The sequence below is a fragment of the Bombina bombina genome, chromosome 7 (genome assembly GCF_027579735.1).
Source record: "Bombina bombina isolate aBomBom1 chromosome 7, aBomBom1.pri, whole genome shotgun sequence".
Lineage (NCBI taxonomy): Eukaryota > Metazoa > Chordata > Amphibia > Anura > Bombinatoridae > Bombina > Bombina bombina.
Window position 1 is genome coordinate 172870690 of NC_069505.1, and position 13545 is coordinate 172884234.

The 13545-nt window shown below is 37.2% G+C and overlaps 1 protein-coding gene across 1 annotated transcript in view; it reads right to left on the reverse strand.

Moving 5' to 3' along the window:
• The window catches only part of CSTF3 (cleavage stimulation factor subunit 3), a 171943-nt gene that overhangs the window by 24202 nt on the left and 134196 nt on the right, over positions 1-13545 (reverse strand). Inside the window, exons 5-10 of the mRNA XM_053720415.1 lie at positions 6509-6606; positions 5177-5243; positions 5062-5096; positions 4192-4318; positions 4006-4083; positions 2615-2777 (exon numbers count right to left, since the gene is read on the reverse strand). Of these exons, the coding sequence (XP_053576390.1) occupies positions 2615-2777; positions 4006-4083; positions 4192-4318; positions 5062-5096; positions 5177-5243; positions 6509-6606 (568 nt within the window). The remainder of the gene's footprint in view (positions 1-2614; positions 2778-4005; positions 4084-4191; positions 4319-5061; positions 5097-5176; positions 5244-6508; positions 6607-13545) is intronic.

The following is a 13545-nucleotide window of genomic DNA, read 5'->3' on the forward strand; positions in this document are numbered from 1 at the left end:
GGTAGTTAACTCCTTCCTTGCTGAGAAGGAAGAGAACAGTCTCCATGTCACATGCATAAAGTGCCTGCCACTGCCGAAACATCCATAAGGATTTGTCAAAATTAAGAGCAGAGGGTTTTAACCCCTTCTAGCCCCAGAAGAACAAAAGGCACTTACCTACATTCTAGTCGTCTAGCAGTCAGACGACTCACAAAGTTTGAGAGGATGCCGCTCCTCACAGAGACGTGTGTAAAAAGAAAGAAAGCGTAAGCTTACTCAGGCTTTCTATACCAGGGCAGCAACATGTTAGGAAAATGCAGCAAAGCCCACTTTACAAGTTCCTAACTGCTTTTAAGCCACCACAGCCCTGCTGAAGAGACTAACGTGGAATACGGCTATACCAAGCTTGTGATGGAAGGCCAGAGCAATCTTGCCTAGACTTCAAAATAAAAAAATCTTATAGAAGAATCTTAATCAGGAGACCTCATTACTTAACCTCTTCCTTGTACTAGACAGGGCTTATAAGCCTGCTGGTCAGCAGCCTCCTGAGAGTATTTCAGCATCTCTGCTGGGGCGATGTATTTAAATAACACTCCTGTGGAAAAGTTTTTTTCTAACTTTTATTAATTTGATATTGCCTCGGCTGGGGCTTCTTTTGGGAGAAAGTTTTTTCAAGCAGTAGTGCCTTTTGTTTAGATTACCTGCCCTGTCCCTCCCGTATCATCTGTGTCCTCTAGCTTGGGTATTGATTCCCAACAGTAATTGAAGATGATCCGTGGACTCATCGTGTCATTAGAAAGAAAACCACATTTATGCTTACCTGGTAAAATGTATTTATTTCTTGACACAATGAGTCCACGGCCCTCCCTTTTTTTCAGACAGGTTTTTTATATAAACCTCAGGCACCACTGCACCTTGTGTTATTTCCTTTCTCTCCTTTTCCTTTGGTCAAATGACTGGGGTTTGGGGGAAGGGAAGTGATACTTAACAGCTCTGCTGTGGTGCTCTTTGCCTCCTCCTGCTGGCCAGGAGTGATATTCCCAACAGTAATTGAAAATGATCCGTGGACTCACCGTGTCATTAGAAAGAAATATGCTGATGGCTTAAAGTGCATGAGTCCAAACTGTAGGAGAATACACCTGAAAACAAGCTGCATTTATTTTTCAATCCAGCTTAGATGCTAAAATGCATTGCACTGAACTGGATATGGTTAAGGAGCCAATCAGTAGGGGCATACCAATATATCTCATGTCTCATTGGCATAGTTGCTGCATAACTATGTGTTTAAACTCTTTGCTGCATTTAACCACATATTTACGGGTGAGCCTTAGTGCAACAAATTGCTGTAATGAATTTCAGCATTATATTTTTGCACTATTATGTCCATTTAAAGGTCAAAATGTTAACACACATGAATTACATATTTGAATAGAAACATATATGCAATATACACGTGTTGGCAAAAATGCTTCTAGTAAAAAGGTTATGCTGTTTTAGTGTTAATATTTTTCTCTGCATGTGCACATAAAGCATAGTTGGATATTCTCAGTGCGCCAGTATTTTAAATACTGCAGCTGCTCAGAGCGCCAGTGGGCTTGTATCATGTCAGCAATTAACAAACTGAATCATTACCAGATGGTACAAGCACCTTAGTCTCTCTGAGCAAGTGCTGTGTTTATAATGCTGGTGCACGGTGCACACTTAAATACATGTTTGAAACAGCTATAGCTTTTATAAGAAGCATTTTTGCTGATATGTGTATATTGTAAAAATGCTTCTATTCAAAATTGAAAATACATCCATGTGTATTCCATTCCAATTTGGGCTGGAATGTCCCTATAAGTTACAGTTAGAAAGACACCTAAAACAATGTACAAAATAAACAGTTACAAGATATCTCTAGACATTAAAAATGAGCTTCAAATAGCCATGAAATAGTTAAAGGGTCAGTCAAGTCCAAAATAACCTTTCATGATTCAGATAGGGCATGTAATTTTAAACAACTTTCCAATTTAATCACCCATTTTACTTTGTTCTCTTTGTTTTCTTAGTTGAACGCTAAACCTAGGTAGGCTCATATGCTAATTTCTTAGACCTTGAAGGCCACCTCTTATAAGAATGCATTTTGATGGTTTTTCACCACAAGAGGGTATTAGTTTATATGTGTCATATAGATAACACTGTGCTCACGCATGTGGAGTTACCTAGGAGTCAGCACTGATTGGCTAAAATGCAAGTCTGTCAAAATAACTGAAATAAGGGGGCAGTCTGCAGAGGCTTAGATACAAGGTAATTACAGAGGTAAAACGTGTATTAATGTAACTGTTGGTTATGCAAAACTGGGGAATGGGCAATAAAGGGATTATCTATCTTTATAACAAACAACAGTTCTGCTGTTGACTGTCCCTTTAAAATAGCCATGTTTTCTCCAGCCATGCTGGTATGACAGCTAATACTTACAATTATTTTGATACACGTAGTTTCAGTTGATTGATAACTTTGATATCTGATATGCGGATACACAACAAGCACTTTTGGACACCGCTTTCTCTATTTGTGATGTTACAGAAATGAATCACCTACTATTTCAAGTTAGGCAACTTTCTAAAACACTTAGAGAATTTTGCCTCGTTACCTCTTTTTGTTATGAGTGTCTGGTCCTCTGTTCGGAGGGGATTGCTCTTCTCCCACTGGATGTATTTCTTCCACATTTCCACCTGCTGGGCCTCCTGTGGGGTATTTTGAGGGGGTACAGAGGGTGCATTGCGATCCAAACCTTTCATCACAGTTTCATATTCCTTAAAGATTAACATGAAAGCTATTTAGTTACACAAAACCATCACAAGTCAAAAATAAAATCATTAGTGAAATTATGCAAAACAAGAAATACCAGTAGAAATTAGAAATGTACTATATTGCGGTGGACTCAAAATATCTAATATAGTAAAAAAAATGGATTAAAGGTACAGTAAAAACTAAATTTAATTATTCCGATAACGCATGCAATTTTTATCAATTTTCCAATTTACTTCAATTATAGATTTGTTCTGACTTTTTATACGCACATTTTCTGAGGAACCAGCTCCTACTGAGCATGTGCAAGAATTCACAGGGTATATGTATATGACGGTGTCATACACAGTGTGTACTGTATCTCCAAATGAAGAACTAAACAAGCACTTTATATTTTTAAGCACATCGGCTTGTATTGCTTTTTTGTTTGCAGCGGATATATGTATATGAGCCTGTAATTAGCTAATTGCTGTCACATGATAAAAGGGGCATAGAAATTAAGTTGCAGAGTGCGGTTGTCACTGGATATATGTATATGAGCCTGTAATTGGCTAATTGCTGTCACACGATAAGGGCATAGAAATTAAGTAGCGGAGTGCGGTTGTCACTGGATATATGTATATGAGCCTGTAATTGGCTAATTGCTGTCACATGATAAGGGCATAGAAATTAAGTAGCGGAGTGCGGTTGTCACTGGATATATGTATATGAGCCTGTAATTGGCTAATTGCTGTCACATGATAAAAGGGGCATAGAAATTAAGTAGCAGAGTGTGATTGTCACTGGATATATGTATATGAGCCTGTAATTGGCTAATTGCTGTCACATGATAAAAGGGGCATATAAATTAAGCAATCTTTTAAATTTCTCAAAAAACATAAAAATCTACTGATAATCTGAAATTGAGGAGTAACTGCTGTTACATTGTCTTTTTATTGTAGATTTATGAATAATACAATTCCACTATATGTATTGATTAGTCTTTTAATATTCAAATAATATCTAAAAAAATAAATAAAATAAAATAGAAATAATTATTGCAGTGGGATTTCTCAAAGTATATCAACTTATATTGAATAAGTATTAACTGGTCTACACAATCTACATTTCCAGATTTTTTTTAACATAATAATTGATCTCCATTCCTACACAAACAATAATCTAAAGAAATATTTACTAGATTACAGGAAACGATGTCTAAGGCACAAAGCAGATAGTTATCACAGTACCTACCTTAGCCACTCTTCGAGCATTCATATAATCTCGACTTCGATCTTCTATCATTTTCTTAGCTAGATGAACATTAATACCCTGGAGGGGCGAGATATTTATAGTTGATTAGTTGTGTTGGATGAACAAGCTATGTGTGAGCTTTAGCAATCTGAACTTCAACTTGTCCTGATCTAAGATGTAATTTACCTCTTCATACTTGTTATAATCTCTCCACAGTTGTTCTATGTTAATCATAGGATTGACACAACCTCGCTGATACACTCTGCGGACAGCGGTTATTCTTTGGTTTTCTGCATAAGATCCAACTGCTTCTCTGAAGGAAACAAAAGGGATGCAATATTTTTTAAGAAATTCCATTTACCAGACAAGAGTAAAAAGGGACACTGAACATAATTTTCTTTCTTTCATGTTTGAGATAAAGCATGCAGTTTTAAGAAACTTTCTAATGTACTTCTAGTAGCAATTTTTCTTCGTTCTCTAGGTATCTTTATTTGAAAAAGCAGGAATGTAAGCTTGCGAGCCAGCCCATCTTTGGTTCAGCACCTGGGTAGCGCTTGCTGATTGGTGGCTAAGTGAAAGAGAAATTTTGGGATCAGTATCCCTAAAAGTAATGGAAGGGGGAGCTATTTGTTCAGTTAGATATCAGAAGATACAAAGAAAGACCGTGATATAATAAATGAATTCACAAATATTGGATTATTTTACTTAATATATCTCAACAAGTTCATAAAAGTTTTCTTTTCTGTTCATTTTAAAACATTTTATGTAAAGAAGTGCTCCATCAAACCTATTATCCAATAATTTAAAATGTTCCCTCGACTTGGCAAACATAAATAAAATAGGGAGCAATACACACTTCTTTAAGATACTGTTCCTTTCTTTAACAATGCGCTTAGTAAGAAAAACGCATAAGAACACAGTATTGAAGCCGACAATAGTAAACGTGTAAACTGGGAATATTGATAGACTATAATTATGCAGCCGAACAACAAAATACTTGGCACCTGAGAATACTGTAATAAGCAGTGAAACAGGAAACAGAAAAGTATAACTTACACTCCTTTTAAGAAATTGATGTAATCTACCCATATCTGTAAAAGACAAACAGCAAAGTTAGATTCATTCATGTAACAAACAAATGCTCTTCAAAGATTTAAAAAATATTTTGTACCTGATATGACATAATTTCCATGCCAATCTTATCCAGTGCAAAATCATATGCTTGGGCCATTTTTTCCCTAGAGGAAAAAAAAAAAGGCTATCAATATGATTTATAAATGTTACAACACATTATAATCCATTAATTGAGCAGTAAAACAATTTGCTAGAAATTAAAAGGGACATTATTTTTTTTAAGGGACATGAAACTCAAAATTTTTCTTTTTTGGGTTTAAAGGGACAGTCTAGTATAAATTAAACTTTCATTATTCAGATATGACTTAATTTTAATCAACTTTCCAATTTACTTTTATCATCAAATTTGCTTTTTTCTCTTGGTATTCTTATTTAAAACTAAACCTAGGCAGACTCGTATGCTAAATTCTAAGCCTTTGAGGGCTGCCGCTTATCACAGGCTTTTTAAATCTATTTTCCACACAGAGAGACAGAAAGTACACGTGGGCCATATAGATAACACTGTGTTCAGGCACAGTGGGTTATTTAAGATTTAGCACAAAACAATGCTAAATTTAAGACAATAGATAATAAACAGTCACAGTCATGTGATCAGGGGGCTGGAACAAGGTTCCTAGATACAAGGTAATCACAAAGGTAAAAAGTACATTAATATAACTGTGTTGGTTATGCAAAACTGGGGAATGGGTAATAAAGGGATTATCTATCTTTTAATCGGAAACAACTACAGTCTACTTAGACGTACAATCATCAATACAACTTAAAAGGCAGCGTCAGAATGAAGTTTTGGTCTCACCTTTGCTGCTAATATTTTGTTGTGACAATATTAGGGGGCACCATTGTGAAATCCAGGAATGGAGAAAGATGGTGTAGAAAGATACTGAGAGTGTTCCTCTATAAATAAATAAATATCGACCTGGAAGTTATTACAGACTTGGTGATCATCCAGAAATGCAACCTTTCCTGGAAATCTAATTTGGCCCTGTATGTACCAGTAGTGATTTGGAGCCTATAACTTCCATAACACAGGCCATCCCTGGGTATGTTCAGAATTCGGTCTGTGTTGCACTTTAATTTGAGTCTAGTGCTATTGTCTAGAAAATGTTGGCTGACTTCCGCCATTTAAACACAGTGCTGGAAGCCATGGCTATCGCTTCTTTAAAAGGGATGTTGTACTCGAAAAGCAGCATTAACACTTGTCCAAAATGTTTATACCTGAAAAAATGTTAACTGAAAGCTCTTTAAAGCTTTTGTAAACATCAATTTGTAATCAGTTTAATGCACTCCAGAAAGTAAAATGATAACTGGGGAGAAGATGTCACAGTGCATTGTCCCTTTAACATTTAGAGTAATTTCAGTTTACACTTACTTGTAACTAGGAAGCTTTCCCTTTGTTTCACGTACATAGGACACGTAGCATTTCCACAGGTCTATGTGCAACACCTTCATGAGACATCTCTGGAACAACTGCAGACAAAATTTCAGGACAATATATTACCAAGGATCTACCTAGTGAATAAATCATTCTACAATCAAAGCCTCATTTCTTTCATGTAATTAACAAGAGTCCATGAGCTAGTGACGTATGGGATATACATTCCTACCAGGAGGGGCAAAGTTTCCCAAACCTTAAAATGCCTATAAATACACCCCTCACCACACCCACAAATCAGTTTTACAAACTTTGCCTCCAAGGGAGGTGGTGAAGTAAGTTTGTGCTAGATTCTACGTTGATATGCGCTCCGCAGCAAGTTGGAGCCCGGTTTTCCTCTCAGCGTGCAGTGAATGTCAGAGGGATGTGAGGAGAGTATTGCCTATTGAATGCAGTGATCTCCTTCTACGGGGTCTATTTCATAAGGTTCTCTGTTATCGGTCGTAGAGATTCATCTCTTACCTCCCTTTTCAGATCGACGATATACTCTTATATTTACCATTTCCTCTACTGATTCTCGTTTCAGTACTGGTTTGGCTTTCTACAAACATGTAGATGAGTGTCCTGGGGTAAGTAAGTCTTATTTTCTGTGACACTCTAAGCTATGGTTGGGCACTTTATTTATAAAGTTCTAAATATATGTATTCAAACATTTATTTGCCTTGACTCAGAATGTTCAACTTTCCTTATTTCCAGACAGTCAGTTTCATATTTGGGATTATGCTTTAATTATCATATTTTTCTTACCTCAAAAATTTGACTTTTTTCCCTGTGGGCTGTTAGGCTCGCGGGGGCTGAAAATGCTTCATTTTATTGCGTCATTCTTGGCGCGGACTTTTTTGGCGCAAAAATTCATTTCCGTTTCCGGCGTCATACGTGTCGCCGGAAGTTGCGTCATTTTTTTGACGTTATTTTGCGCCAAAAATGTCGGCGTTCCGGATGTGGCGTCATTTTTGGCGCCAAAAGCATTTAGGCGCCAAATAATGTGGGCGTCTTATTTGGCGCCAAAAAATATGGGCGTCGCTTTTGTCTCCACATTATTTCAGTCTCATTTTTCATTTGCTTCTGGTTGCTAGAAGCTTGATGTTTGGCATTTTTTTCCCATTCCTGAAACTGTCTTATAAGGAATTTGATCTATTTTGCTTTATATGTTGTTTTTTCTCTTACATATTGCAAGATGTCTCACGTTGCATCTGAGCCAGAAGATACTACAGGAAAACCTCTGCCTGCTGGATCTACCAAAGCTAAGTGTATCTGCTGTAAACTTTTGGTAGCTATTCCTCCAGCTGTTGTTTGTATTAAATGTCATGACAAACTTGTTAATGCAGATAATATTTCCTTTAGTGATGTACCATTGCCTGTTGCAGTTCCCTCAACTTCTAAGGTGCAGAATGTTCCTGATAACATAAGAGATTTTGTTTCTGAATCCATAAAGAAGGCTTTGTCTGTTATTTCTCCTTCTAGTAAACGTAAAAAGTCTTTTAAATCTTCTCTCTCTACAGATGAATTTTTAAATGAACACCATCATTCTGATTCTTTGGACTCTTCTGGTTCAGAGGATTCTGTCTCAGAGATTGATGCTGATAAATCTTCATATTTATTTAAGATGGAATTTATTCGCTCTTTACTTAAAGAAGTACTAATTGCTTTAGAAATAGAGGATTCTAGTCCTCTTGATACTAATTCTATACGTTTGGATAAGGTTTTTAAAGCTCCTGCGGTTATTCCAGAAGTCTTTCCTGTTCCTAATGCTATTTCTGCAGTAATTGCTAAGGAATGGGATAGATTGGGTAATTCATTTACTCCTTCTAAACGTTTTAAGCAATTATATCCTGTTCCGCCTGACAGATTAGAATTTTGGGACAAAATCCCTAAAGTTGATGGGGCTATTTCTACCCTTGCTAAACGTACTACCATTCCTACATCAGATGGTACCTCGTTTAAGGATCCTTTAGATAGAAAAATTGAATCTTTTCTAAGAAAAGCTTATCTATGTTCAGGTAATCTTCTTAGACCTGCTATATCATTGGCTGATGTTGCTGCAGCTTCAACTTTTTGGTTGGAAACTCTAGCGCAACAAGTAACAAATCGTGATTCTCATGATATTATTATTCTTCTCCAGCATGCTAATAATTTCATCTGTGATGCCATTTTTGATATTATTAGAGTTGATGTTAGATTTATGTCTCTGGCTATCTTAGCCAGAAGAGCTTTATGGCTTAAGACTTGGAATGCTGATATGGCTTCTAAATCAACTCTACTTTCCATTTCTTTCCAGGGAAATAAATTATTTGGTTCTCAGTTGGATTCTATTATTTCAACTGTTACTGGTGGGAAAGGAACTTTTTTACCACAGGATAAAAAGTCTAAAGGTAAAAACAGGGCTAACAATCGTTTTCGTTCCTTTCGTTTCAACAAAGAACAAAAGCCTGATCCTTCGTCCTCAGGAGCAGTTTCAGTTTGGAAACCATCCCCAGTCTGGAATAAATCCAAGCCTGCTAGAAAGGCAAAGCCTGCTTCTAAGTTCACATGAAGGTACGGCCCTCATTCCAGTTCAGCTGGTAGGGGGCAGGTTACGTTTTTTCAAAGAAATTTGGATCAAATCTGTTCACAATCTTTGGATTCAGAACATTGTTTCAGAAGGGTACAGAATTGGTTTCAAGATGAGACCTCCTGCAAAGAGATTTTTTCTTTCCCATGTCCCAGTAAATCCAGTGAAAGCTCAAGCATTTCTGAATTGTGTTTCAGATCTAGAGTTGGCTGGAGTAATTATGCCAGTTCCAGTTCCGGAACAGGGGATGGGGTTTTATTCAAATCTCTTCATTGTACCAAAGAAGGAGAATTCCTTCAGACCAGTTCTGGATCTAAAATTATTGAATCGTTATGTAAGGATACCAACGTTCAAGATGGTAACTGTAAGGACTATATTGCCTTTTGTTCAGCAAGGGAATTATATGTCCACAATAGATTTACAGGATGCATATCTGCATATTCCGATTCATCCAGATCATTATCAGTTCCTGAGATTCTCTTTTCTAGACAAGCATTACCAATTTGTGGCTCTACCGTTTGGCCTTGCTACAGCTCCAAGAATTTTCACAAAGATTCTCGGTGCCCTTCTGTCTGTAATCAGAGAACAGGGTATTGTGGTATTTCCTTATTTGGACGATATCTTGGTACTTGCTCCGTCTTTACATTTAGCAGAGTCTCATACGAATCGACTTGTGTTGTTTCTTCAAGATCATGGTTGGAGGATCAATTTACCAAAATGTTCTTTGATTCCTCAAACAAGGGTAACCTTTCTGGGTTTCCAGATAGATTCAGTGTCCATGACTCTGTCTTTAACAGACAAGAGACGTCTAAAATTGATTACAGCTTGTCGAAACCTTCAGTCACAATCATTCCCTTCGGTAGCCTTATGCATGGAAATTCTAGGTCTTATGACTGCTGCATCGGACGCGATCCCCTTTGCTCGTTTTCACATGCGACCTCTTCAGCTCTGTATGCTGAACCAATGGTGCAGGGATTACACGAAGATATCTCAATTAATATCTTTAAAACCGATTGTTCGACACTCTCTAACGTGGTGGACAAATCACCATCGTTTAATTCAGGGGGCTTCTTTTGTTCTTCCGACCTGGACTGTAATTTCAACAGATGCAAGTCTCACAGGTTGGGGAGCTGTGTGGGGATCTCTGACGGCACAAGGAGTTTGGGAATCTCAGGAGGTGAGATTACCGATCAATATTTTGGAACTCCGTGCAATTTTCAGAGCTCTTCAGTTTTGGCCTCTTCTGAAGAGAGAATCGTTCATTTGTTTTCAGACAGACAATGTCACAACTGTGGCATACATCAATCATCAAGGAGGGACTCACAGTCCTCTGGCTATGAAAGAAGTATCTCGAATTTTGGTTTGGGCGGAATCCAGCTCCTGTCTAATCTCTGCGGTTCATATCCCAGGTGTAGACAATTGGGAAGCGGATTATCTCAGTCGCCAAACGTTGCATCCGGGCGAATGGTCTCTTCACCCAGAGGTATTTCTTCAGATTGTTCAATTGTGGGGGCTCCCAGAGATAGATCTGATGGCCTCTCATCTAAACAAGAAACTTCCCAGGTATCTGTCCAGATCTCGGGATCCTCAGGCGGAGGCAGTGGATGCATTATCACTTCCTTGGAAGTATCATCCTGCCTATATCTTTCCGCCTCTAGTTCTTCTTTCAAGAGTAATCTCCAAGATTCTGAGGGAATGCTCGTTTGTTCTGCTAATAGCTCCGGCATGGCCTCACAGGTTTTGGTATGCGGATCTTGTCCGGATGGCATCTTGCCAGCCATGGACTCTTCCGTTAAGACCAGACCTTCTGTCACAAGGTCCTTTTTTCCATCCGGATCTGAAATCCTTAAATTTAAAGGTATGGAGATTGAACGCTTGATTCTTGGTCATAGAGGTTTCTCTGACTCCGTGATTAATACTATGTTACAGGCTCGTAAATCTGTATCTCGAGAGATATATTATAGAGTCTGGAAGACTTATATTTCATGGTGTCTTTCTCATCATTTTTCTTGGCATTCTTTTAGAATACCGAGAATTTTACAATTTCTTCAGGATGGTTTGGATAAGGGTTTGTCCGCAAGTTCTTTGAAAGGACAAATCTCTGCTCTTTCTGTTCTTTTTCACAGAAAGATTGCTATTCTTCCTGATATTCATTGTTTTGTACAAGCTTTGGTTCGTATAAAACCTGTCATTAAGTCAATTTCTCCTCCTTGGAGTTTGAATTTGGTTCTGGGAGCTCTTCAAGCTCCTCCGTTTGAACCTATGCATTCATTGGACATTAAATTACTTTCTTGGAAAGTTTTGTTCCTTTTGGCCATCTCTTCTGCTAGAAGAGTTTCTGAATTATCTGCTCTTTCGTGTGAGTCTCCTTTTCTGATTTTTCATCAGGATAAGGCGGTGTTGCGAACTTCTTTTGAATTTTTACCTAAAGTTGTGAATTCCAACAACATTAGTAGAGAAATTGTAGTTCCTTCATTATGTCCTAATCCTAAGAATTCTAAGGAGAAATCATTGCATTCTTTGGATGTTGTTAGAGCTTTGAAATATTATGTTGAAGCTACGAAATCTTTCCGTAAGACTTCTAGTCTATTTGTTATCTTTTCCGGTTCTAGGAAAGGCCAGAAAGCTTCTGCCATTTCTTTGGCATCTTGGTTGAAATCTTTAATTCATCTTACCTATGTTGAGTCGGGTAAAACTCCGCCTCAAAGAATTACAGCTCATTCTACTAGGTCAGTATCTACTTCCTGGGCGTTTAGGAATGAAGCTTCGGTTGACCAGATCTGCAAAGCAGCAACTTGGTCTTCTTTGCATACTTTTACTAAATTCTACCATTTTGATGTATTTTCTTCTTCTGAAGCAGTTTTTGGTAGAAAAGTTCTTCAGGCAGCGGTTTCAGTTTGAATCTTCTGCTTATGTTTTTTGTTAAACTTTATTTTGGGTGTGGATTATTTTCAGCAGGAATTGGCTGTCTTTATTTTATCCCTCCCTCTCTAGTGACTCTTGTGTGGAAAGATCCACATCTTGGGTAGTCATTATCCCATACGTCACTAGCTCATGGACTCTTGTTAATTACATGAAAGAAAACATAATTTATGTAAGAACTTACCTGATAAATTCATTTCTTTCATATTAACAAGAGTCCATGAGGCCCACCCTTTTTTGTGGTGGTTATGATTTTTTTGTATAAAGCACAATTATTCCAATTCCTTATTTTATATGCTTCGCACTTTTTCTTATCACCCCACTTCTTGGCTATTCGTTAAACTGATTTGTGGGTGTGGTGAGGGGTGTATTTATAGGCATTTTAAGGTTTGGGAAACTTTGCCCCTCCTGGTAGGAATGTATATCCCATACGTCACTAGCTCATGGACTCTTGTTAATATGAAAGAAATGAATTTATCAGGTAAGTTCTTACATAAATTATGTTTTTAGAGGCAAAACATTTAATGACCTTGCTACTGTGTATAAAGCATGGCAAGAAAAACATGTTTTACCCTTAGATTGAATTAGAGAGACATAAAACAAGTTGGGATAGAGACAAAATAATATAATATGCACTTTAATTACTTTACCTGCAAATTTATACTGCAGTGCCTCACCATTAACCCTTTCTTTTTAGTTTCTGAATTGTACAGCTCTAAATCCCCCCACACAATTCCTTTTATGGCTGTATCTATATATATATTGTTGTTTTGGTAAAATGCAAAAGTGAACAGGGATTATCTGTTGGAGCATGCCTAGAAGCTGGGAACTCAGTTGAAATTCAATGCCTGTGTCTAAACACTGATAAGAGGGGTGGAGTTGGCTGCTCCAGGCAGTTTAGCCAAGTAATTCATTTAGCTTATTTTTGAAAATTATTTAAAAAATCTTGCCAGCAATTTTTAAACAATGTTTTTATGCAAACTATTTTTAATTAATTAGCCCTTTTAGGATATGCAAAGATCTCAACCTGTTTTATGGCATTTTAAATACACTGTTAAAGAATATATTACAGACCTTGCTTATGGGTCTAGCATGCAATTCATTAAACTAATTCCCTGTATACTAAAATCTCCTAATCCTTATTCCCTTTAGGAACCTACAAATGCTTCACAATAACTCTTCATGTTAATGACATTACAAAAAAGGGTGACTTAAAGGGAAACTAAACACCTTGTAAATACAAGACATTTGTGTCTAGCTAAAGAACATAATTAGCTAAGTGTAAACATTTTTCAAAGCAAATTAACACTTTGTTTCCTGCAACTGTTTTTCAACAGTCAAACTCCTCCCACCACTAGTGTAATTTGGAGAGGCCAATCCAGACTTGTATTGCAGTGGTGGTTTCATATATAGTTTTGTTGTTACTAGAGCGGACAAAGCTATTCACTGTTAGGTTAGCAAATCCTGTTTATTATCTAATATCAATTAGCAACAATTATGT